A 27,275-nucleotide genomic window follows, 5' to 3' on the forward strand; every position below is an offset into this window, starting at 1 on the left:
TGTCTAAGGCTTCTATAAGAAATCACCATAGATTTAAATCACTAGTGGTTTAGATCACAGACATTATTGTTCTGGAGACCAAAAGCCAAAGCACTTGGCAGACGGGGTTTGTTCATAGACTCTGAGGGAAGGATCTGTTCTTGGCTTAGAAATGGGTATCGTCCCCTATGCCAAATTTCTGTATTTCTGTAGCCAAATCTCTCCCCTTTTCTCCCAGTTATATTGGATCAGGGTCCATCTGTTGAACACATATAGTAACTTCCCTCTGTAAAGACTCCATTTCCAAATTAGGTCATGTTCAGCATATGCTGTGAGTTAGGGATTAAAATAATGTACCCCATAGAAATTTTATCCTAAAAAGGCATATAAAACCAATTCTCAGGCTAAGACTCAGAAAAATATGCCTCTAAGCAAACAGAGATGATGATGCCAAAGAGCAGCAGTGGTAATGCCTGAATGGTTTGGGGCAAAATAAGAAGCTGTCAGAGGCAGGACCAGGAGCAAGCTGCTGGTTGTTGACCCCAGTGGAAGGTCTTTCTTCCTATTCTATAATCCACTTAGTCCTCAGATTTAAGAGAAAAGTTGCAATAACAATAAAGGACTGTACACCTTTTACCCAAATTAACAAAATGCTTTATCATTCTTGCTCAGTGTCTGAATAACATTCTTTTTGTTTTCTAAAATATGGAGAGCGAATTGTAGACATCATGTTCATTTATCCCTAAATACTTCAGTCATTTCCTCAAAATAAGAAAATACTTTACATAATCATAATAATTAAAATCAAAAAATCAACATTGATACTATTAGTATTCAATCTACAGACTGTTAAAATGCCTCCCACTGTCCCATCAGTGTGCTATATCATAATCCAAAGTCCTAGTGGTGGTTTACAAGGCCCTACATGGTCCACCTCCAGTTACCTCTCCAGTTTAACTCTTAGCTCTTTTCCTGCCCATCCTCCCTTGCGTTCTTTCTGCTGGATGACTTTTCCTCAGGTGCTTTCCTTGCTCACCCCACACCTCCTTCAGGGCTTTCCTGAAATGTCATCTCCTCAAGGCTTTCCTTGACCATCCTACTTAGTATTTCAGTACTACCTTACTCCTTGCATTCTCTATTTCACTGGTTTGTGTATTTTTAAAAATATTTTTAAAGACATTGATGGGCCCTTATTTTGTTCATTTATTTATATGTGGTGCTGAGAATCAAAATCAGTGCCTCATACATGCTAGGCAAGCACTCTACCACTGAGCCACAACCCCAGCTCCATGGTTTGTGTATTTTTAAGCCTTGGTCCACAATATTGAATACATTTATTTGACATCATTACTCAAGTATGCACACAAGTATACACACATATGTAAAAAACTGGAACAAAAAATTCCAAAACAAAGCTTACTATTGCCATGTGCAAGCACTTGATGTATTCTTTTAAAAAATGTATTTTGATTAGTTACACATGACAGTAGATGCATTGTGATACATTGTATACAAATGGAGCATAACTTCTCATTCCTCTGGACCTACATAGTGCTGAGTCACACCAGTAGTGTAGTCATACAAGTATATAGGATAATAATGTCTGTCATTCTGCCGTCCTTCCCATCCCCACTCCCCTACCCCTCCTCTCACTCCCCTCTGCACAATCCAAAGTTCCTTCAATCTTCCCTACCCACCACCCTACTATGGATCAGCATCTGCTCATCAGAGAAAACATTTGGCCTTCGTTTTTTTGGGATTGGCTTATTTCACTTAGCATGATATTCCCTAGTTCAGCACTTGATGTCTTCTATGGTGTAAAATAGATCAATAAGAGAAAGTATTCCTGTCATTTTTTTGTTCATGGTAATAACTCCAGGGCCTAGGACAATGCTTGGCATAAAATAGAATTTAGTAAATATTTGTTGACTGAACTAAATCAATAATAGGCTAGAATGGAAAGTAGTGACATGAGGTGTAAGTAGGTCAGCAATACATTCATGGCTTTGAATGGAGGAAAGAAGCACCTCTTTTGATAGAAATGAGATTGCTCAGCTGGTGAATAGACAGGGAGCTGGGAGCTGAAGGAATCTGGGACTACAGTGTTGCTACTGGAGTAGGCTGGGACCCTCAAAATCAATACTGTAGGAACAAACATCTGTGTAGGCTGGCCTTTCTTTTCTGTTTTGTGAGTTTTCCTTATTTATTAAAAAAAAATTTGGGGGGAGATTTTCCTTAGCTGTAATTAGGAGACACAATGGATGAGTTTTGGTAACTGAGCCAGTTCTGAGAAGGGATGGAGCAAGTCCTTGGGAGCCCTGTGGTTGTGGAAGTGAGAGGAGAGTGAGGAATCCTTATAGGAAAAGGGGAACTTGGGTACAGGACTTTGGATCTCTTGGTCAATTTATTTTTTTATTTTTGGAGAGCCTTACTCTAGGGCTAAAACCTGGGGAGCTGTGTTCATTTATACCTTAACTATTTCTCAGATGACATATTTTCTTGGGCTTTCAGTATTCAGGCACTTTGTAGTTTCACATATTGAAAATATTTCTTTTATTTTTAAATTTTTATTCAACTCATAGCAGCCAGAAAACAGAGAGAGAGAGAGAGAGAGAGAGAGAGAGAGAGAGCGAGCGAGCGAGAGAGCGCGCGCAATTGAGCTAGGAGGGGCAGGGAAGGGTCCAAAACAAGATATAGTCTCAAGGGCATGCCACCCCGCCAACATACTTCCTCCAATCATGCCCCACCTGCCTTCAATTTCCACCACCACTTAGTAGTACATCTGCTATCAATGGATTAATCCACTGATGAAGTCAGACCCTTTACCGTCTAATCCCTTCTCCAAAGCCCCTCCTGTGAACACATGAGCCTTGGTGTGGGACACTACAGATCCATATTGTAGTAGTGTGCCCTTATCAGCTCCAGGCTGAGCTGGGACATGCTGAAGTTAAGACCTTTATCAAAGAAGAGGTGTTAGGTGTGTCTAGGGTCCCAGCACAGTCCGTCCTCAGGCAGGAGCCGTTGAGAGCGGTCCCTGGTTGTACTGGAGCTGGATTGAAGGAATTTCAGGTCTGTTGCCCAGGCCTGTTCTGGGTAGTGGGGGTTGTCCTACTCAGTCCCCATAAATATCACTGACTATCCCTCTGTCTCTGTCCCACCAGAGCTTAAGATCCCTAAAGACACCAATATCACCACCTATGATTTCATCTTGAAAAAGTAGACCTTCACTTGGTGGCTGAGTGTCCAGCACAGAGCCAGCTTGAGGTAAAGATGGCTCAAGATAGCCAAGGGCATCTTCTAAGAACATCTACTTGGGGTCTGCCTGGCCAGTGACCAAAGACTTTCAGACTAGAGTAACCAAGTTAAGCACGCTTCTTTTGCCCACATGGCAGCCCAGAATATAGTTTGAGCCATATATATCCTCCCCTGATGTGGTTTTAACCAACACCTGCTATTCAGCAGGCTGAACTGGCCTCCCTGGACCACTCACTGCCTAGGTGCCTTCTGCCCTCTGGAACCAGCGGACTAGCTGCTTATTGCTAAGAAGTGCTGCCAATGGGCATGACATCCTGCCTGCCTCAGGTACTGGCCTCCCTGCACATTTCTAATACCTCCCTATGTGATAGTCACTGCCCGGGATGACCTTTCCAGGTGTAGTTCACTGCCCATGGGCAACCCAGAGTACCCCACCCAGCAGCTCTGACTCCTGCTGCAGGTCTCTCCTGGTGCCCTCAGACACTGGCCGGGGAACTTCCCTGGCTCTTCTCCCCTCCTCTTACGACTATGGACTGCTTTCTCCATCTCCACCAAAGACTCCCTCCTCATGAATGTCTCACCATCTATGCCCAGACTTCCCCAGGAGCAAAGAGAGAATCCTTTTTAGGGACCATACTCCTTAACTGCCCTTGAGGACAGCACCAATGTTGAATCTCATGTCATAGAAAGTGCCACTCACCACTGCGTCCTAGGCTTTATGCAGATGGGCTTTACCCACAGGAGACGAGGGTTTCAGAGGGAAAGATGATTTACGGAGCAACTAAATATTTGCATGAAAAGCAAAATAAATGTTTACTGATATGCATGGGGCAATATTTGTTGTAAATAGTAAATGTTAGACTTGATTATTATATTAAAATCCTGTTTCTACTACAGCATACTCATTGTGGGTTTTTTTCCCTTGTTTCAATTAGAGAACTCACAGGATTCTCAATTTATTTTGTACACTAGTGGAAAGGACCAGCCGCCCTTCTCAAGGTGAAGGACTGTGCATGTCCACCTCACATGAAGCAAGTGTTTATTTTAGTATGATTTAGCTGACATGCTGAGATGCGCCGAGAACTCCTGGGATTAGAGTTTGGAGGGGCTTTCACAGAGCACGGAACAATCTCTGAGAGGCCTGAGAATCATTGGTGGCTTAAAGGCCACATGGTTGTCCCAGAAGTCATCATGGGACATCCTTGATCTTGGCACTTTTGTCAAATACGAACTAACCATGGTCATATAAGTTTATGTCTGGATGCAAGATTCCTCTCTATTAATCCTCATGTCAGTACCACGCTGTCTTGACTACTATGGCCTTAAAAAAGTAAGTTTGGAAATCAGGAAATAACCTTGAACTTCATTCTTTACAAAATTGTTTTAGCTATTATGTTTCCCTTGCATTCCCATATGAATTTTGGGAATGATTTCTCAATTTCTGTACAGAAAGAAAAAAAAGATAGTTGGGATTTGTTACAGGGGTTGCGTTGAATCTATAGATTAATTTAGGAACCAGTGGCGTCTTAACAAATCTTTCAGTCATTATGTATGGAATGTGAGGTCTAGTTGTTTTACAAATTTGCTCAAATCAATAGTATCTTTGCTGATCTTGTATTCATTATTGAAAAGGGACTGAAGTCTCCAACTACTATAGTTCATTTCTCTTTTGATTCTGTCAGGTTTTGCTCCATGTATGTTGGGGCTCTGTTTTTAGGTGTATTCATGCTTATAAATTATTTTATTCATCTTTTATCATTGTATAGTGCCCTCCTTTGTCTTTTCATCAATAAATTTTGGCTTAAATTCTATTTTTTCCTGTAGTTTCATTTATATGAAATATCTATAAGAGACCAATTTATAGAGACCAAGTAGATTAGAGGTTACCAGGGACAAAGGGGAGAGGGAAATGGGGAATTATTATTTTTTTTAAAGAGAGAGAGAGAGAAGGAGGGAGGGAGGGAGAGAGAGAGAGAGAGAGAGAGAGAGAGAGAGAGAGAAGAGAATTTTTTAATATTTATTTTTCAGTTTTCGGTGGACACAATGTATTTTATTTTATGTGGTGCTGAGGATTGAACCCAGTGCTTCACGCATGCCCCACGCATGCCAGGCGAGTGCGTTACCGCTTGAGCCACATCCCCAGCCCGGGGAATTATTTTTTAATCATTGCAGAATTTCTGTTTGGGGTGAAGAAAAGTTTTAGAAATACAGGAGGTAGTTGTACAATATTACGAATGTAATTAATGCTGCTGAACTGTACATTTAAAAGGGTTTTAAAACAGCAACTTTTGACTAGACTTTGATATCAACATAGTCACTCTAGCTTTCCTTTGGCTGTTTATTAGCATTGGAGTAATTTTTTTTGTTTGTTTCTGTTACTGTCCTCTTTTGTGTTGTCAATATTTTCTAATGTATCATTTTCTTTCCCTTGTCATTTCTTTTACTACATATATAGTAAAATGTACTATATAATACATAATGTGTACTGTTACATTATATACAGCAATATGTATCACTACTTATTATACTATATACATATTAACATTGTATTAAACTATCTTAAAGTTCACTGTTTCTTCCCCGTCTGCTTGCTCAAATCTGCTTTTGAGCTCCTCTGGTGAATTTTTCATTTTAGTTACTATATGGTTCAACTTTCAGAATTTCTGCTTGATTCCTTTTTATACTTAGTTTTTACTAATGTCCTCCAAAATTGTCACCTTTATTCCTTTATGCATGCTTTATTTCAGATCTTTGAACACGTATAAAATCAATTATTTCATGGCTTTGTCTAGTAAGTCCAACATCTGGGTTTCCTCAAGGACAGGTTTTTTTTTCCTTTTCTATTTTAGTTTAAAAAAATTTCAGTGCATTATCATTATACATAATAGTGGGATTTACTGTTATGCATGAACACAACATAATAAATAAATTAATAGATTTAATAAATTAATTTTATTGCTCCCTTTCACTCCCCTCCTCCCTTCTTCTGGCCCCTTCCTCTACTAGTCTCGCTGCTGTTTTCAGAAGACCCTTCCCTGTAGTGTTGTTCCTGTGTCCTCTAGCTTTCATATATGAGAGAAGACATACACACTTTGAATTTGTGAGTTTGGCTTCTTTTACTTAATATAATGTTCTTATGTTTTTTTTAGGGCAGTTTCTATTGATTACTTTTAGCCATAGTTTTTCTGCATACTTGGCAATTTTTGTTGAAAATTGAACATTTTGTATGTTGATGTGTGCAAATCGGGCTCTCCCTTCCCCCCAGGAATTGTAGTCGACTCTGTAGTTGGTGTTTCTTTTTCTTTCTTTCTTTTTCTTTTCTTTTGGTGCTAGGAATTGAACCTAGGAAGGCTTAACCACTGAGCCACATCCCCAGCCTTTTTTTTATATGTATATGTTTTTTAGTTGTTGATAGACCTTTATTTATTTACACATGGTGCTGAGAATCGAACCCAGTGCCTCACCCATGCCAAGCAAGTGTGCTACCCCTGAGCCACAGCCTCAACCCCTCATTCCCAGCCTTTTAACTATTATTATTATTATTACTATTATTATTATTTTAATTTTGAGAAAGGGTCTTGCTGAATTGTGTAGGGCGTCACTAAGGCTGGCTTTGAACTTGTAATTCTCCTGCTTCAGCCTCCTGAGCTACTGGGATTATAGGCATGTGCCACTGTGCCTGGCTGTAATTGGTGTTTCTTTAATGACTTTTCTGAACTAATTTTGTGAAGTCTGTGTTCTTTTTCATGTCTGGCCACTGAAGTTTAATAGCTTAATGGTCAGCTAATAACTGGGCAGAGATTTCCTAAAATGCCTGGAACCACAACACTCCCCAGTCTTTGCAGAGGGCCTCTGTATGTTGGAGCACATCTTCAACAGTTTAACTTTCCCTTGGCCTTACTTCCTGCTTCTGTAAACCCTTAAGATCAACCAGAGCTTAGAGTCTTTTCAGAATCTTTCTGAGTCCCTGGGCCTATGTGTATCTTAAGTACATCTGATTCTCTAGTTTTTCCTGCCAATTTTTGGTTAACCTAACATTTGCCCCTACTATTATCCATTGCCTTAGGCATCAGTGGCTAAAATATTCACTCATAAATGTTGGCCAAATGACCCATAGGGAGCAACTCTAGCATTGGGCAAGTTTCTGGTTATCAATATGCAGAAGAATGAAATTAGACTCACTCACATCTTACACAAAAGCCCACTCAAAATGAATTAAAGACTTAAATCTAGGGTTGGGGTTGTAGCTCAGTGGTAGAGCACTTGCCTTGTATGCATTATACGTGAGGCCCTGGGTTCCATCCTCAGTACCACATAAAAATAAATAAATAAAAATAAAAAGATATTGTGTCCATCTACCATATACATATATATTTAAATCTAAGACCTGAAACTGAAAAGCTACTGGAAACAAACATAATGGAAAAAACTATATGATATTGGCCTGGTCAAACATTTTTTTAGATTCTCTGAGAAAAGAGACACCTATGGATTGGGAGGAAGTATTTGAAAGTCATAATCTGATGAATACATTACAAACTCAACTCTACAGCGCTCTCAGCAGCAGAGCACTCACCTAGCATGGGCAAGGCCCTGGGTTCCATCCTCAGCACCACATAAAAATAAATAAGTAAAATAAAGGTATTGTGTCCAACTACAACTTAAAAAAAAAAGAATACTAAATACTGACAAAGATGTGGACCAAAGGAAACCCTTGTTTATTGCTGGTGGGAGTATAAAATTAATAAGCCATTATAGAAAACTGTACAGAGGTTCCTCAAAGAACTAAAAATAGAATTGCCATAAGATCCAGCAGCACCTCTTCTGGGTATTTACCCAAATTGTTTGAAATTAGTATGTCAAACCGATGTTTGCATGCCCTTGTTCATTGTACCACTACTCAAATAGCCAAGACTTATAATCAACCTAAGTGACCATCAGTGGATGAATATATACAGCAAATGTGGTAAATAAAACCATGGAATACTAGTCAGCCTTAAAAAAAGAAATTTTGTCATTTGAGAAATTTATGAGAGTAAATTTCAAATACTCTTACCACAAAATAAATATTTGAGATGTATTAATTAGCCTGATTTAATTGTTCTACATTATATTCATAAATCATAACATTTCTTTGTTATCCTGAAAAAATATGCAACTGTAACTTGTCAATTTACAATAAAAGTAAATGAAGGAGTTCTGGAGAGATAAGAAATGTTCTTGGATTATTATTTTTTTATATTGATAGTGCTTTGGTAATACTGGTAAAAGCAACTATAGAGAGAAAAAGAAAAACTCCCCAAATAACCAGAAGTTGTTTTCACATAGAGGATATCTCAATATCTTAAGCCTCTGCTCTGGATTCGTCCGTCATTCTGCAGCAGCCCTCATCCATCAGGTGTTAAGAACCAGAGATGGCAGAGGAAGGAAGGGGACCCTGTGTCCAGCCTAAGGAGGTGAGCTGCAGGTAATGTCCAGTACCAAAGATAGGGGTCCAATGGCAGCAGTGCGCTGGCAGCAGGGCGATGTCAGCAGCAATGGCCTAGAGTCACTGCTTCCCTGCAAGGGCCTCTGTGCTCCCTGTGCCTTATCACGCTCGCGTCCTCCAGCGACTCCAGGAGGCTGGGAAACGCATTCACATCGCACTGATGGGGAGACTGAGGCCTTGAGAACATGCCCTCTGCTCGGCAGAGGGGCAGAGCCAGGATTTGAACCTAAAGCCTGTGAGACCTCTTGGTGCCTCGTGGACAAGGAGGCTACACCCAGCTGCCAGGGGAGGGACTTCTGGGCTCTGCAGTTCTGAGAACTTTTGGACCTGTTGACCAGACAGAAGCCCCATTCTTTCTGCTTGGAGGCTGGTCCCAGAACTGGGAGAGTTGAGGGCATACACCCCTTCCCTATCCCACACCCAGCCCAGGTAGCAGGTGGCCTGTCCCCCAAGTTCAGTGAGAGCTCCCAGCTAGGAGGTTTAGGCTAAGGCCAGCCAGAACCCCTGAGATCCAGAGAGACCTCAATGAAGAGAGGCAGTTAAGAAGGCCCCTATCTCCAAAATCAGAGATGAGTGTCTTTGTCCTGCTCAGCCTGTTTAGCTGGGACCCCAGAATTGCTCTAGACCTTGGATTTCCGATCTGTTAAGTGAAACAAACAAACAAACAACTGGTTGGTCTGATGGGTTGTTGTGCAAATAACTAAGAAATGACTTGTGAGACACTTGCTCTATGTCAGGCCTCTGTATGGAGCCACCTGCCAGGTGGTCATAAGGGCCCAGGATCTTGAAGTCCCTCCATGGGTGGCCCTTTCTACTGGGTGATCCCAGGACATTCAGCAGTATTTATGGAGGAGTGATGAAGACTCAGCATGACACCATGTCACAGGTGAAGGACTCAGGGAAGGGCAGGTGGACACGCTCTGTGCCTACTGTATGGGTCCTGTGCTTAGGAATTCTACTCCTGGGTTCCAGACATTCAATTATTCATCCATTCATCCACTCATTCATTTCCCTATGCAGCAAACACTCACTGCCCCCCACCATGTGCCCAGCACTGTGGCTTCCTCAGTGAGCCTGACACCCCCTGGTCTTGGCCCTTGTGGAGCTCGCAACCACTGTGTGACCTGACAGGGCATGGCTCTAGGGATGGGGGCTCCAGGATAATCAGCCACTTCATTAAAACTTGTCTGTATTTGAAAGAAATAAGGGAAAAGAGACTTGCTTAGCACTTTATCATGCAAAATGAAATAAAGGCATGAAAAATATCTTGGCTTGTGCAGGACTCTGTGCTTAGATTAAGGATGACTCCTGGATCATGGTGGGTTCTGTGCGGGTTGGGCTTGTGGTCTGTGAAGCCATGCGGCTTCCTGAATAACCAGGGCAAAAGGAAGCACAGGACAGCACAGGATGCACAGAGGAGCCGGGCTGCCCTGGAGCCCTCCAAGTCCTGTTTTTTCCGCCCCCACATTATTTCATTGGTGAAGCTCTGTCTTTTTAAAAGACTACTATGGGGGCTGGGGATGTGGCTCGCCTAGCATGCGTGAGGCACTGGGTTCAATTCTCAGCACCACATAAAAAAAATAAAGATATTGTGTCCACCTAAAACTAAACTAAAAAAAAAAAGGCCAGTCTGTAGGGAAGTTATTCAGTGCTCTGTTCTGACACATACCACCTAACCCCAGTACATCAAACACAGGATATGTAGCTTAGGGGAAGCCAGGAGAGACCAAGAGTCCCCCACCAGGGGTTCGGGAGCCACAGCTTGACTAGTACTTAAGGATCCTATCTCCTCTTTTCATAGTGTGGAAACTGGGGTTTTGTTCAAGGTCATCTAGCAAACCAGGGACAGAGCCCTGGGCAAATGGACAGAGACTTGGGGTCTATCTTTGCTACCTAAACTGAGGGTCTGTCACTGCCCATACTGATGTTCCAAAAATCAGTGTCTGGGTCTGAGTTGAGATTTGCACAGAGATCTGCATGTCACCCAGGAGGATGCTGGTTCTTTATCCAAATAGAAGTTTCCTCCTAGGACCAGGAAAGTGAGGCCCACACAGTGAGCTTCAGGGCCCGCCTTCACCCTGCCCAGCCCTCTACCTCAGTCCCATGGCTGGGAAAGCATGCAGATGAGAGGCCTGAGGAGTCCTGCCACCTTGACCACCCAGGGTGTCCAGACTGGCCTGACCATGGAGTCCCTTACTGTGTGAAATGCCCAGGCATTCTCTGGCATCCAGAGAAGGCCACAGTTGGGGACCAACTGTGGAGGGTATGTGCATGGTTTAGAAGCCCAAGCATTGGGCTTGGAATCAATGGCTCCCAGCCCAGCTCTGCCTCTAAGCAGAAGGGGGACCGCAGGCAGTGCTCTGAAAGAACATCACCGTTGTTCCCTCCGTTGACCCACACTTCAGCTCTCTGAGGCTGCTAGTGGGAAAAACTCCTTTGTCCATCTTGTCTATCTTCATCATGGGAACTAGGGATGGATTTCCTCCCATGTCTGTTTTACACAGGGACATAGGGTAGAATGCCTATTAATATCAAATGTGAATCAGCCAGTGACCCTGTTCCTTTTGGGGCTGGGGCAAGGCAGCGCTGGCAGGACGTCATGGTGGAGGAAGCCTTTTAGCCTCATGGTCAGTGTACAGGAGAGACACAGGGAGAAGAAGGGCCTGAGGTCCCACAGTCCCCTTTAAGGGCTTGTCCCAATGGTCAAAATCTTCCCACTAGGCCCCACCTCTTCATTTCTACCAGTTCCCGGTGGCATCATTTTGGGGGACAGGACTTTAACAGATGGGCCTTTGGGGACACTTATCCAAAGCACAGCATTATGGATCCCACATCCCCTCAACCACAGACCTTACTCTGGTTTTCCCTGGAACATAGGACAAGAACTTGTGCATGACTGGCCCATCCAAGCAGCTGCTCTGAACTGAGCTCAGCCACATGCCTGTGATCTGCATGTCCTCCCTCAATCCCCACAGGGCTGGTTTGCACTGAGTTTATATTTCTAGGCCTCCAGCAAAGAGCCTGGCACACCGAGGGCACTTACTGTTTACTGAGTAAATCAATGAAGGAACCACCAACCCTAGGAAGTAAGTGCCCTTGTTTTGCAAATGAGAAGCCTGAGAAACAACCCAAAATCTTGGGTTTGTTCACTCCTGCATGCATTCAGCACCTGTGTCTGCTCCCTGGTGGGTGCAGGCCTCTGGAATACAGTGATGAATCCCTGACACACCCCCTGCCTTCAGAGCTCACAGCCTGACAGGTGGAACACGTCACACCCACAATCAGTAGTGGGGTCTTGGTCTGGGATCCAGCTCCAGTGACCTGCTGCCTCCTCAGAAGATACTTACGTAATACTAAGAGTTTTTACATAGGTTTGTGCATTTGCCAAGAGAGAGAGAGAAAGAGAACTGGCAAATTGGCACTGAGCTGTCCCCCTTTCCTCTCTAATTCCTGTGTTTAGGTTGGTTTTGTTTCCCTTGGCCTCTGGACCCCTTGAACATGTAAGATTTCTGCCTAAGTCCCTAGCTCAATTCAAGCACACCTCCTGTGTTTTCCCCATCTTTCTTTTCCTTCCAAATTGTTGCTTGATACATTTTCAAGGCATGGGGGACTTTTTGTCTTCATCATTTGTCAGCCCCTTCCTGGCCAGTATAGTCATAAGGCTAAATTTGTCCTCCTCTACTTTAGGGGTAGGTGTAGGATACAGGCTGGGCCTGCAAAGGGCTGTGGTCAGTAGGCAGTGTCCTGGGCCTGTCTGGCAGAGCTACAGGGTTAGGTGTGCCTTATCTTGCACATCTTTATTACAGAACAGTTACTGGGGTGGTACCAGTGCCCATAAGGAAGACCAGGAAACTTTGCAAACATAAACTAAGTAAAGAAAATTAATGAGGTGTTTCCACAGGTCACAACGAGCTAGGGTTTCTGTAAGAAATGTAGGCACATATTTTTAATCAGCACCAGCTTCTGAGCCTCGGCAGACCCCCACCCCTTTAAAATATTTGTCAGGTAATCCTTAACCCATGTCATCTCTGAGCTCACATCTCTCATCTCATTTAGTTTGAGATATTCTGCAGTAACTTGAATGAAACTTCAATTTTGTGTCTAGGTCTGATTAAATCTTTGTGTTTTAGCAGCTTCCTCTGACACAGTGCCAGTGAGTGGGGCCTCCTTATTGGCAGGTGTGGGTGGAAGTCTATGTACCAGGCCTCCACAGATAATATTAAGGTTGGGATGATGTGTTGTTAGTCAGCTTCCTGCTCCTGTGACAAAATACCTGAGATAAACAACTAAATTAGGGAAAAGGCTTATTTTGGCTCATGGTTTGAGAGGTTTTAGTCAATAGCTGGTTGGTTCCATTACTTTTAGGCCTGTGGAAAAGCCGCACATCATGGCAGGGAGAATATCGTGGAGCACAGCTGCTCATCTAAGGGTGGCTGGGAAGCAAAAAGAGAGGAAGAGAAGGGACCTGGATCCTAACAGTCGCTATAAGGGAGCAACCTCAGTGCCCTTCCCCTGGGCTCCACCTACTAGGGGTTCTGCCACTTCCCAACAGTGCCATGGGCTGGATTCCGAGAGTTCGATACATAGGCAGTGTTTGGGGAACACTGAAGACCTAGCAGAAGGGAAGGGTACCTGCCAGGTGGCTCGCAGGGGCACATACCCCTGTTAGCACTGCTGAGTACTGCAAGCGCTGATTGTCAAAAGCAGCTCTCCCTTAGGCCTGCTCTGAACCCCCTACAAGGGTGGAAGGGGCACCCAGTGCTGTTGGCTGGGTACACGTCCAGGCTCTCCAGGGAGACAGCACAGGGATATCCAGCTCAGGTCTTCTGATCTCTGCTTCTGTTGGCCTTTCTGACACCACCATGGTGGGGCACGGGAGGGGGCTGAGGCGTCTTATAACTGGGCAAGGGTCACCAGGCCCCACTTTGCTGGCAGTTTGGGGGTCACAGCACTTAAGATTTTATACATGATATTTGGTTGGAATGGAGTCATTATTGTTTAAGTTTTGCTTTTGGCTACAAAAAAATAAGATTCTGTTAAATTTTGTTTTTTACCATGTTCATTTACATCCTGGATTGCTGATTTTTCCAGTTCCAAATTTAGTATGTAGGAAATAAAAAAGAAAACTCAGGGAACTTACCACTTATATTAGCAACCCTAGTTGCTATAACAAAATACCAGAAACTAGGGAACAAGAGAAATTTATTTCCTCACATTCTGGAGTTTCGAAGTCTTAAGATCAAAATGTCAGCAGTAGGTTCTCCTGAGGCCTCTGTCCAGCTCGAGGTGTCCATCTGCTTGCTGTGTCCTCGCATGGTCTTCATCTGTGTACCTCTCTGATACTAAATCTCCTCTTCTTAAAGGTACAAGTCACACTGAATCCGGGCCCACCGTCAAGATTTCACTTTAGTCACCTTTAAAGCCTTTTTCTCTGAATATGGCTGCATTCCAGAATTCTGGGGATTGAGACTTAAACATAGAATTTTGGGGCAACGTGGGCTGGGGTTGTAGCTTAGTGGCAGAGCGCTTGCCTCGCATAGGTGAGGCACTGGATTCGATCCTCAGCACCACATAAAAAATAAGTAAATAAAATAAAGATATTGTGTCCATCTACAACTAAAAAGATATTTTTAAAAAAAGAAATTTGGGGCAATGTAATTCATCCCATAATACCACTGTCTTTCCTCAGGTCCCTCGGTCCCTCGGCAGTCAACCTTCTTCTATCCACCTTCAGAATCTTATGTTTATATATAATGTCCAAATTTTTATAGTACTTAATTGGAAGATTAGGAGAAGTATGTCCATCTCATTTTCTTGAAAATGAAAGTCTCTTTGCATTTTTCTTTAGATTTGTTTTCTTAAAAATTGGTTAGTAAAACTCATTTACTAATCTCTGGCTAGGAAATGATAGAGCCAAATATTTTGACTCTTTCATCCTGGGTCTCTATACCAGTTCACATTAGTTTCACTTCAAATCAAATGTATATGAAATATAGAAACTCACAATTCAACAAGTACCAAAATATTGACTTTAAAAAATATTGAGTTTTTAAATTAGCCTGTTTTCTATTACTATAACAAAATACCCAAGGCAAACTGACTATATAAGGAAAAGAGGTTCATTTAGTTCACAGTGTTGGAGACTAAAGCCTATGATTAGGCAGTCCCATAAGTTCAGCCTCTTGTGAGGGCCTAATGACATCATGGCATCACAATGACAGAATGCACGCAGAAGGAAGAAATCACATCTTCTTAATGTTTTTAATTTACTTTTTTTGTAGTCGTAGATGGACACAATACCTTTATTTTATTTATCTTTATGTGGGGCTGAAGATGGAGCCCAGGGCCTCACATGTGCTAGGCAAGTGCTCTACCAATGAGCTATATGACCCCAGCCCCAAGAAGTCACATCTTGAAACAGGAAATCAGAGAGACAATTCTGGGTCCTCACAAGAACTATCTTAATTCTTTTTGAGGACAGCTTTCCAAATGACCTAAGCCTCTCCAACCAGGACCCACCTCCTAAAGGTTCTACTGTTTCCCAATACCACCACTCCAGCGACCAAGCCTCCAACACACGAACCCTTGAGGGACAAACCACATGCAAACCCTAGCATTCTGTCCCTGACTCACAAGGTTCATGGCATTGTCATGATGCAAAATGCCTTCATTCTGTTCTCAGTTGTCCTACAAAGTCTAAACTATTCCAGTACCACTCAAAAGCCTGAGTCTGCTGGGTGCTAGTGATGCATGCCTCTAATCCCAGTGGCTTGGGAGGCTGAGGCTGGAGGATTGCAAGTTCAAAGCCAGCCTCAGCAACTTATCGAGGCCCTAGCAACTCAGCAAGACCCTGTCTCCAAATAAAAAAAATAAAAGGGGCATGTGGCTCAGGGGTCTAGTACTCCTAGGTTCAATGCACAATACCAAAAAAAAAAAAAAAAAAAAGACCCAGGTCCAAGTCTCATTTTTTTTTTTTTTCATCTATTGAACATCTAAAAGACAAAGCCAACTCACCTATTCCAAGACCAAGTCAGGGACAGGACAAACACTGCTATTCCAAAAATAAGAAACAAGGAAGTAGAAAAGAGTAACTGAAACTCAGCAAGGCCGACATGAATCCTAACCCTCACCTCGGGCATCTTCTGCATTCTGTGGCAGAGGCGGGAGGGGCCCGCAAGGCCCCAGGCAGCCCCACACCTATAGCTTTACTGGTCACAGGCCACATGGTTTCTCTTTAGGGCTGCACATTCTTGGGGAGTTTCATGGGTGAGGGTGGCATATTGCTGGTTGCTTTACATCTCTGGGGAGTCCACGAGGCACGCCCCACTTGATGCTCCCCTGTAAGGACTTCTACCTGGCCTCCTAGGCCTTCCTTTGAAATCCTGCTGGAGCCTGCCATGGCCGCCTGACTTGCATTCTGTGTGCAGGCAGAACCAGTCACACGTGCAGCTCAAGAAGGTCTGCTGCTGGCACAAGTGGTGCCTGGACCTGCTTGAGGCATGGCTGCAGCAGCCACAGGGACATTATGCCAGGTCAGAATCTAGAGATGGCCCTGCACAGCAAGCAGGGGCAGGGACCTCAGGGCTCCAGGAAACAATCTGGACTTTCCAAACCTCTGGACTTGTGATGAGAAGGGCAGTTTGAAGATTTCTTATTTGCCCTGGAGGATTTTTTTTCCAATTGTCCCAATGGAAGCAACTGGCTCATTTTTCTCCAGTTGATCTGTTTAGAAAGCAGGGGCTCACTACACCTTTACACACTTTTTTTTTCTGTCCCTGATAAGGCAGTGAATTTTCTATATCTTTCAGCTGTTTCCCTTTCCTCCAAATCAACTGAAAGCAGCCCAAAACACTTATGCAGCCTTTTCTATATTTGGTTTAGAAGTTTCTTCTACTAGATAAACCACTCCACCACTTTTAAGTTCATCCTCCTACAAATTTTCAGGGCATAAATACATCCAAATTCTTTGCAACAGTGCAACAAAGATGGCCCTTCCCCAATTCCTAACAGCATCTCCATTTCCAAGACCACTTCCTGAGTCTCTTCTCTGTCTGAGCCCTTTGTCAGAACTGCTGTAACGTTTTGCTAAGTCTTCTGGGCTTTTCCTGGTCTGCTCCTCCAAATTCTCCCAGCCTCTGCTTGGCACCCAATTCTAAAGCTGTTTTCACGTTTTCAGGTAGTTATAGTAAGGCCCACTCCTTGGTACAATTTTTCTTGCATGAGTCCATTTTATGTTGCAAATAACAATATCACAGGTTGGGTAAGTTTTAATGAAGAGTTATTTTGGCTCATAGTCGAGGTACCATTTCTGGTGATAGCTTCTTGTAGGCAGAGTTGTAGTCCCAGATATCACATGTGCATCTTCTGATCTCTCTAATAAAACCACCAGCATTCAATCCTGGGAGTTCCACTTGAGGTACCTCCTAGGAGCCACTCTAAACATCACAGTTGGGTTAAATTTTGATCCTCTTAATATCTCACAATGGGGATAACATTTCATCAAATAAATATTTGGAAGACACGCTCAAACCACATCCGAACCATAAGAAGTTTCTTTCTTTCTTTTTGGTACCAGGGATTGACCCAGGGGGTGCTTACCCACTAAGCCACATTCTTTTTTGGTGGTGCTGGGGATTGAACCCATGTGCATGCAAAGCAAGTACTCTACCAACTGAGCTATATCCTCAGCCCTCTCAGACTGTTTTTTATTTTGAGACAGGGTCTTGCTAAATTGCTTAGGGCCTTGCTAAATAGTTGAGGCTGGCTTTGAACTTGCAATCCTCCTGCCTCAGCTTCTACTTTATTCCCTTCCCATAGACGTAGATAAAAATGTCCCTTGTTCCCCAAGGGGACTAAGCTACAAATAGGACATTATCAAGAGCCAATGTGTGTCAATCTTGGTGGTTACAGCAACGAAGCCCCACTGCTATCTTTGAAGCATACTGCATCAGGCGGCATACTGTGGTAACAGTTCTCAGGAAAATGCAGTATCTCAGCTCCCTAACAATCAACCATGAGAGAGTACAGACATATAGAAATATTAAAACTCACAATGATTTTGTCCTAGGAAATAAATGAGGATGTCCACAACCCCGACAGTCTTATGAGGGCACACTAACTACTAGCAGTGATCAGAACACCATTTCACTCAACACAGCTGCTGGGTTAAGGATGAAGTCAAGCTCACACATAACCAAGAATCCTTAACCAGCAAGACGGTCCATCCAGCCAGGGCTGTGAGGTTACAGCTGGAGCTCGTGGGCTGTGTTCATTATCCAGGAAGGAACAGCTGAAATCCAGTATATTCAGAGTGATTTGGACCTTGCTTGGGCTACCATGATTGCCTCTGAAGTGACAGATCAACCCATAACAGTCTCTCCTCCCTGCCAGCCATAAATGACGCCTTTAATCAGGATCCACTTTCCAAATGTGAGGGCAGCACTGTCTTAGTCTGGGATGCCGTAACAAAATATAATGGACTGGGTACTTTATAAGCAATAGGAATTTACTGCTCATAGTTCTGGGCTGGAAAGTTCAAGATAAGGGTAATGACAGACTTGGAGTCTGGTGAGGGTTCATTTCCTGGTTCACAGATGACACTTTCTCATTCTATCCCACGTGGCAGAGGGCGTAAACAAGCTCTGTTGGGCTTCTTTTATAACATCACTAATCCTACTCATGAAAGCCCCACCCTCCTGACCTAACTGCCTCATAAACACTCACCTCTGGGTACTACTGCACTGGGGATTAGGTCAACATGTGAATTTTAGGGAACAAATATTTGGACCACGGCAGCCATCACCTGCCCACCTATTCATTCCTTTCCAGGCCTCCCAATTCCACTCTCCTCTCTTCCCAGCGTATGCACTGCTCAACTCAAAGCTCACATTATCTAAGTAAGCTCACACCACGTTTCCTTAAGGTGAATTACAGAAAAATCCTTTTTCATTTCTTTTCCCCATCCTGAAAATATTTTATGAGAATTTTAGGGAAGAAAACGAAATAAATGAATCCCATGTCTTAGCAAGTAACAAGGTTAAGAGAATTCTGGACCCTGGGGCCTCTGGGTACTTCCAGATCACACTGCCCAGCTAACACCACAAAGATCGGAGCCAACCCTATATGAACTCTGGGTTCACCACTGATGTTCCAGTAGGTTCCACAACTCTGTTCACCTACCTCCATAAATGGTGTCTCACTTAAGTTTGGGTCAAAATAATGGGAATCAAAAATAAGAGGACTGGGATGTAGCTCATCCTCAGCACACACAAGACCTTGAGTCCCTGCCATCAACAACAACAGGCTGTGAGGGGCTGAAGCACAAGATGTTACATCATCCTCGATTCCTTTTTCTCTCTCACACCACATTCAGTCTACACCAGTCTTAGTTCCAGAATCTTCTGGCAAATTTACCATGATAAAGAAAACCACAGCATCCTTGGCCATGTCCCAGAGACTCTGATAAGAAAAACACACTCAATTAAAAACAAATCATAAGATGACCTGAAGGACAGGTAAGTCTCTGAGGTATCACAGGCTGCCCATTTTTTAGATACTTTTGATTTCTGTCCCACCACCTATTCAGGATTTTGTTGCTTTTTTTTTTTTTGGTACCAGGGATTGAACTCAGTGGCACTCAACCACTGAGCCACATCCCCAGCCCTATTTTGAATTTTATTTAGAGACAGGGTCTCACTGAGTTGCTTAGTGCCTTGCTTTTGCTGAGGCTGGCTTTGAACTTGCGATCCTCCTGCTCAGCCTCCCAAGCTGCTGGGATTATAGGCATACACCATGGTGCTCGGCTTTGTTGCTATCTTGCAGAATTAACCTACTTGGAAGATGTACTGCTTTAACTTATTGTCTTGTTCTCCCATTGATTTCAAGAGGATATATAAAATCCTAACATTAGGACTGAAAGAGTTCTGAATAAAAACAAAAGCTCTCAAAGTGTTCACTCAATGATCCCAGTTTGTAAATCTCTCTACATAAGACAAATGGCATTTCTTTTGCTACATCTGGTCTGCCAGAGGACACAAAAACAATTCTAACACTAGGTGAGATCTGAGGTTTCACACAGTTAATACAGGCTGAGTGTCCCTAACCTAAAAGTCCCAAATCTGAAAATCTTTGAGTGCTAACATGATGCTTAAAGTTTCAGATTTTGGAAATTTCTTTTTTTGGTACTAAGGATTAAACTTAGGGGTACTTGACCACTGAGCCACATCCCCAGCCCCATTTTGCATTTTATTTAGAGACAGAGTCTCACTGAGTTGCTAGTGCCTCACTTACTGCTGAGGATGGCTTTGAACTTGTGAGTTTCCTGTCTCAGGCTCCAGATCCACTAGGATTACAGGTGTGCACCACTGTGCCTGGAAAACTTTGGAGAATTTGATTGCTTTTGGGGATTAAGAATGTAACAAATAAAGTCTATGTAAATATTCACAAATTCAAAAAACTCTGAAATTTGAATCACTTCTGGTCCTAAGATGAGGGACACACAATCTCTATTACACGCATAGATTCAGCCCAAACAGCACAGAAACGCTTTTAATATCTACAAATCAAATTATATATTATATAAACCTGAATGTTTTCAGAATCTTCTTCTAAGTCAAGTTCTCCAATTTTTTTAGCAATCCAATGTTTTATGCAAATCAGAAAGCAATCTTTAGAAACTGAAAGTTTATGACTGATGAATTTCAATATTTTATTAAAATAGCAATTTAATCACAATTACCAAGAATACCTTAATTTTGTCCCCCCACCCCCAAATATGCAGCACAACACAGTAGTGATTTCAAATATCCTTGATCATGATAACCAACAGAAAATATCTCAAAGTCAAGTTTGCAACTAAAAACTAGACTGTGGAAAAATTCTGTATTAAAAAAGAAACATAAAGCTCTGAAACAGAATTCTTTTATCTGTCCAAAAATAAATGCCAGTGCACCACCCACCTGACAATACTGCTAGGTTTTTGTTTTCTTTATGCATAGTATAACATCTCATTTTATTTACTTTATAAATAAAATTAGGATTTTTTCATCTTATTTAATGTTCCTTTTCAGCTTCACAAAGAAACCAGTAAATAAAACTGTCAACGACAGTCACAACATACGCTCTCACAGCAAGATAAAAAACTTGAAAATATGCAGAGATGCATCTAGGCTATTTTACAAAAAGACAGATTCAAAAAGTGCAAGCAAAGTCTGCAGGTTTTGAGGGGAGCTTTTAGGCACATCCATGTCTTTAAAGCAAGCTTCAGAATGAAATTCCAGTTTGTTCTTCATGACACCTGTTTAAGTCTTTTTTTAAAAAAAACCAAAAAATACATCTCATCAAGTGTAAAACAGGGAGTCTTGTGTCCTAAGAGTGAGGGCTCAGTGGTGGCGCGTCCGGCCCTTTTTTATTCTGGCAGGCTTTGGTTTGGGGATGTACTGATTGTTTGCCTGGTACTCCAGTTCTTTACGGAAGTAGTGAATTGCTTTATTTAAACCTTCTTCCAATGGGACCTGTTGACAGAGAAAGTGAGAGAGAGAAGGTCACATTCACAGGAGGATTTGGTGGAAAATAACAGCAGCAGACGGTCTCAGAAATGCTGATGTGTGGTCAGCTGGCTTCTTTCTGAGGACACTCACAAAACCATTCACTGGTCATGAAAGCAATCAGACCCACCCTGGAAAAGCAAAGGTCCCTCCAAAGCCAGAGTGCACTGTGTGACTGAACATGTGACACTCCTGCTGAGGCACAGTAAGATCCGACCCCCATAAGACCCAGAACCACCTCCTGCTGGCATGGTATCTCTTCCAGTGTGAATCAGTCACAACAGCTGTTTTAGAAGGCTTTGAGAAGACCATCTGCGTTGACCCACAGACTGACCCACATCCTCCCATGTGCGCTGATCCTTTGCACTTTCTGGCAGATGGTCCACTTGTACCCACTCTGACTTGGCAATCCGAGAGGAACCTTAATTTGTGGAGATGGTTTCACAAGTGGCTAAATATATCAAAACTTATCAAACTGTACATTTTAAATATGAGCCATTTGCTGGGTGCCCATTATACAACAGGCCTGGCTGAGATTCTAAAAGCACAGGAAACAAAAGCACAAAATAGACAAATAGGATTTCACCAGACAGCAAAGGAAACAATCAAAAGAGTGAAGACAATAATGCAGAATGAGGGACTACACTGGCAAACTATGACCTCTGACCAAGAGTTAATGGTAGCAAGAATACACAAGGAACTCAAAAAAATAAAAAAAAAAAAAGGAAAATCTAAAGATGGGTCATAGATCTAAACAGACATTTTCAAAACAAAATATAGAAATGGAGAACAGGTACACAAAAAAATGTTCATCACTAATCATTAGGGAAATGCAAATCAAAACCACGAGGAGATATCACCTCACCCTAGAATGGCTACTGTACCTCTACAAGTTGCCCCCACCCCACGAGGACAATTACGCTGGAGATGTCTAAGTTCCCTTAGATCAGACTCACTCAAAATTTCTTATGAAATAAAACTACTACAAAGAACAGAAGCTAATGATGACTCATATTTGAAGAGTCAGAATATTGTACATCTAAACTATAGATAAATAAAAATACTGACAGTACACACCTCACACAATGCAACATTTTCAAATGTAGTGAACATGGTTGTAACGTAAAATAATTTTTTTCCTTAAAATATAGGTTCTACTAGACTAATGGCAAATTCCTTCAAAAACAAAGGCCCGGCATGCTTGATGTGACTTGTTATGCCCAGCTGGGATTATCAGGTTTTGTTAAGTCAATTTTTATTTAGCTGCAAGTTTTTATTTCATTCGTCAAATTTCTATGGCCTTCAACAGACAACTCAGATGTAGATCTCACAGGATAAGGGCCACACTGAGCTCTCACGTCCCTTCAGGGATCGATATTCTAGGGTTCTATTTACTCAGCTCACGGGTCTGAGCTGCATCTGTCTCTGACTTTGCCTGATGGTGAGGAGCCTCACCTGCTGGGCCACACCTAGGATGGCCCTGCCTGTACCCAGCACAGAAGTGTGTCTGGTGTGACACTTGCTGGGCCATACCTAGGATGGCCCTGCCTGTTCCCAGCACAGAAGTGTGTCTGGTGTGACAGCTGCTGGGCCACACCTAGGATGGCCCTGCCTGTACCCAGCACAGAAGTGTGTCTGGTGTGACACCTGCTGGGCCACACCTAGGATGGCCCTGCCTGTTCCCAGCACAGAAGTGTGTCTGGTGTGACAGCTGCTGGGCCACACCTAGGATGGCCCTGCCTGTTCCCAGCACAGAAGTGTGTCTGGTGTGACAGCTGCTGGGCCACACCTAGGATGGCCCTGCCTGTTCCCAGCACAGAAGTGTGTCTGGTGTGACAGCTGCTGGGCCACACCTAGGATGGCCCTGCCTGTTCCCAGCACAGAAGTGTGTCTGGTGTGACAGCTGCTGGGCCACACCTAGGATGGCCCTGCCTGTTCCCAGCACAGAAGTGTGTCTGGTGTGACAGCTGCTGGGCCACACCTAGGATGGCCCTGCCTGTACCCAGCACAGAACGTGTGTCTGGTGTGACAGCTGCTGGGCCACACCTAGGATGGCCCTGCCTGTTCCCAGCACAGAAGTGTGTCTGGTGTGACAGCTGCTGGGCCACACCTAGGATGGCCCTGCCTGTTCCCAGCACAGAAGTGTGTCTGGTGTGACAGCTGCTGGGCCACACCTAGGATGGCCCTGCCTGTTCCCAGCACAGAAGTGTGTCTGGTGTGACAGCTGCTGGGCCACACCTAGGATGGCCCTGCCTGTTCCCAGCACAGAACGTGTGTCTGGTGTGACAGCTGCTGGGCCACACCTAGGATGGCCCTGCCTGTTCCCAGCACAGAAGTGTGTCTGGTGTGACACCTGCTGGGCCACACCTAGGATGGCCCTGCCTGTACCCAGCACAGAAGTGTGTCTGGTGTGACACCTGCTGGGCCACACCTAGGATGGCCCTGCCTGTACCCAGCACAGAACGTGTGTCTGGTGTGACACCTGCTGGGCCACACCTAGGATGGCCCTGCCTGTTCCCAGCACAGAACGTGTGTCTGGTGTGACAGCTGCTGGGCCACACCTAGGATGGCCCTGCCTGTACCCAGCACAGAACGTGTGTCTGGTGTGACAGCTGCTGGGCCACACCTAGGATGGCCCTGCCTGTACCCAGCACAGAAGTGTGTCTGGTGTGACAGCTGCTGGGCCACACCTAGGATGGCCCTGCCTGTACCCAGCACAGAAGTGTGTCTGGTGTGACAGCTGCTGGGCCACACCTAGGATGGCCCTGCCTGTACCCAGCACAGAAGTGTGTCTGGTGTGACAGCTGCTGGGACTGCTCCTGTGCACGAGGCCACGTGTCCTGCCCCTGCTCCACTGGCACATGTGCAGTAAGCGAAGAGTGAATGGCCAGACACAGCAGAGAGTGAAAGAGGTGGGCCTGCTCTGGCAGTGTGGCCAGTCCTCTAAAAAGGTGTTCTCTGAAGGACAGAGACTTACAAGACAAGAATGAGTAGCTGTGCCCAGCTCTGGGGGAGGGCATTCACTGGCAAACGAGGAACACCCAATCATCTGCAGTGGGAAGGAGCAGAAGGCAGCCGGAACCATGCATCATTACTTTTTAAAAATATTTTTTTAGTTGTCAATGGCCTTTATTTTATCTATTTGTATGGGATGCTGAGAATCAAACTCAGTGCCCCATATATGCTAGTTAAGCACTCCACCGCTGAGCTACATCCCAGCCCTGCATCATTATTTTTTAAACTCCTAAAATGATTCCAATGTGCAGGTGAGGGAGGGGGCCAGCCCCACTTGACAGCATCTTACAGGCCAAAGAAGCCCGTGACTCAGTCTGAGAGCACTGTGATGGCTTGGAGGCCCGCCTTCCTCAGCACCCGTCAGTCTTACATGCTTTCAGACTGGGGCTCCCCTTGCATGGGGCTGACATAGACCGGCTCGCTCCTCTTCACACTATAACCCTGCCCAGTGCTGCATGGGACAACCAGGGATCTTTAAGAGGCTGCCCACACTGCCACTGTGCTCTCGAACATGGTCTTCCTGACTGAGCCAACTGTGAGACTTTATGAGAACAAAGCCCACCAGGCCCAAGCCGTTTCCCCAGCTACAAAGGAGACACATAACCCCATTTAATGGCCTGGAGAAACCCCCCTCCCCACCCACTGGGGCCACCCTTCCTATGAGGGCACAGGACCCAGAGGGGAGAAACCCTCTGGAGCAGTGTCTCCCCCCACACTCACCACAGGCTCCCACCCCAGCATCAGCTTTGCTTTTTTGATGTCTGGTTTTCTTTTCTGTGGGTCATCTTGGGCTTCAGAGAGAAACTGAATTTCACTTCCACTACCTGAGTTAAAAAAAAAAAAAAAAAAAGGTAAGGTAAGAGAGAATCCTAAACCACCAAGATGTTCTTTTATTATTCATCTCTGAGTAAGATCCTAACTGTAGAGTAAACAGGGGTGTAGGCCATCTGAAAACAGCTCCTACAAGCCACCCAGCTGCGTAGGGGACTGTCCTTGGGAATCTAGGGCATGGGTGTGGCTGAGCTGACACGCGCTGGTGCAAAGGCTTCCTTCTGGATCCATAAGAGCTTGGTAAGGAAGGGGAAGGCTATCCTCCTTTCTCAGGACAGCGAGGGCCTGGTTCAAGGAAGACTACCCACACAGGTCACAAATGCAGACACATTCCCTGGGAATGACCCCCATGGACACGAAAACCACAACTGTGGGATGGGGCCAACTCTGAGGTGGACACTCCCAGTGGGCGACACTGGGGTGTCTACACCCTTCCCTGGAATTAGGTGGCTTTCACCTTAACCAGCAGAATGACGGGCAATTACCATGGCCAGTTCCAGGTCTATGGTTCACCAAGACCTGGTCACTGATGCTCTGGCCACAGCACACCCCAGGCTGACACATAAGATGTCCAGCTACCTTGCTGGAGGGATGACATGGAGGACAGAAATGCCTTGGTCCAGCATCTGAGGTGGCCTAGACCCCAGGGACTGGAAGAGCAGAACCACAATAGTGACCACCAGCCAGACCTTCAGAAGTGATTCCTAGTGGAGGCTGGCCCCAGTGTAGAATCCAGAGCAAATGAAATGGTGGGTGACTTAAGCCAGTGTGGGTGGTGTGGGTGATGACGGCCACATGGAGCAACAATGGGGAGATCCTGTGGCTCCTCAGGCTGTAGACCCGAGTCTCTCAAACTATTACCCATATAGGACAACCTAACACAATCACATGTAGAACACTGAAAACAAATCTCTTGCTCCTAACTCCATGCAGATCGCCAAGTAAAACCGAATAAAACCAACCCACCTCCTTTCTCTACTACTTCAAGAATTAGAAAACAAGTAGGTGCTCTTGATAAAAAGTTCTGCTTTGATCCAATTCAATTGGCTTATATTAATTATCCATTTTTCTAGTCAAGGTGTTATTAATGGATAGGGTAAGCCCAGAAAACGTCACTTAAGAAGTGAAGTGGTTTATTCTACTTACCAACAAGGTTTTTAATTAACTGAGCAAATTCTAGGATTGTGTGTTCTTCTGGGTTCCCCTAAGGAAGAAATGGTTTCTGGTTATGAGTGTAATGAAGCAGTAACCTCCACTCCAACTCTTCCAAGTCACCCATATTTTCAGAAATGTCTGGTGGCCCACCACATCCCACAAGGTGCCAGCCTTGTTTGCCACCCTGAATAACTTCAACTTGCTAAGACAACAATTGCTCAACCTTGCCAAGTGCTAACTGCACCCACCTTTACTGGCATCCTCCAGAATGTCCATGCACAAGAACAGTCAAGGGTATCTAATGAGGCTGCACGTCCACTGGTTGACTTTCTGGGGCAGACACTTTTTTACCTAACATTCCTAAATGTTTGGTGCCACTTATTACAAAGGTTTGGATTATAAAATCAGCCTTCCGAAGCCAATATATTTATTCCCCCGGGTGTAACTATGTTAAACAACTGCGATGATAAAGGACTCGCAAACCTGTGGGGAAAACAGTAACAGAAATGGATGCACTCACAGACAAGTGTTCTGGACAAGCCGGAAAAGCAGTCTGCTAGTTTTGTAAAGGGAATTTATTTTGGGGGGCTTCCAGGAAAACCATTTTCCCCTTTTCTTCTTTCCATCACACATTTTAATAGGTAATCCCACTTCCCTCCCCAGTCCTGTAACTCTTATTCTATCCCAAACACCCCCAATCATAGGACACCACAGTAAAGGTTGGTAACTATATAACCCCAATACTCCTCATTTCCCATTTCTTAGGCTGGTCTGAAACCAGATGGTAAAAGGGGCAGGAAGGGACTTGGGCCTACTTATGAGGATAAAGAAAGGCTGGACTGGAAAACAGAGCAATGGGAATTTTGGAGAAAGTGGCTCTGTGTTTCTTGGGCTTTCTGGTAGACATGTGATTCAGATTTTTGAAAGACAGGTTTCTAAAATGAGGTGGGCATTCCTAAACGACCCTCCAAAAAAAAAAAAAAAAAAAAAAACAAAACAGGAAAGAA

The 27,275-nt window shown here is 44.1% G+C and overlaps 1 protein-coding gene across 1 annotated transcript in view; it reads right to left on the reverse strand.

The window, feature by feature from the left end:
• Positions 1–20,415: 20,415 nt before the first annotated feature.
• Uxs1 (UDP-glucuronate decarboxylase 1) overlaps positions 20,416–27,275 on the reverse strand; it is a 96,989-nt gene continuing 90,129 nt past the window's right edge. Inside the window, exons 13-15 of the mRNA XM_076832727.2 lie at positions 26,260–26,317; positions 25,003–25,106; positions 20,416–21,234 (exon numbers count right to left, since the gene is read on the reverse strand). Coding sequence (XP_076688842.1) covers positions 21,103–21,234; positions 25,003–25,106; positions 26,260–26,317 — 294 coding nt within the window. The 3' untranslated portion in view covers positions 20,416–21,102. The remainder of the gene's footprint in view (positions 21,235–25,002; positions 25,107–26,259; positions 26,318–27,275) is intronic.

The sequence above is a fragment of the Callospermophilus lateralis genome, chromosome 14 (assembly GCF_048772815.1).
Source record: "Callospermophilus lateralis isolate mCalLat2 chromosome 14, mCalLat2.hap1, whole genome shotgun sequence".
Taxonomy (NCBI): Eukaryota; Metazoa; Chordata; class Mammalia; order Rodentia; family Sciuridae; genus Callospermophilus; species Callospermophilus lateralis.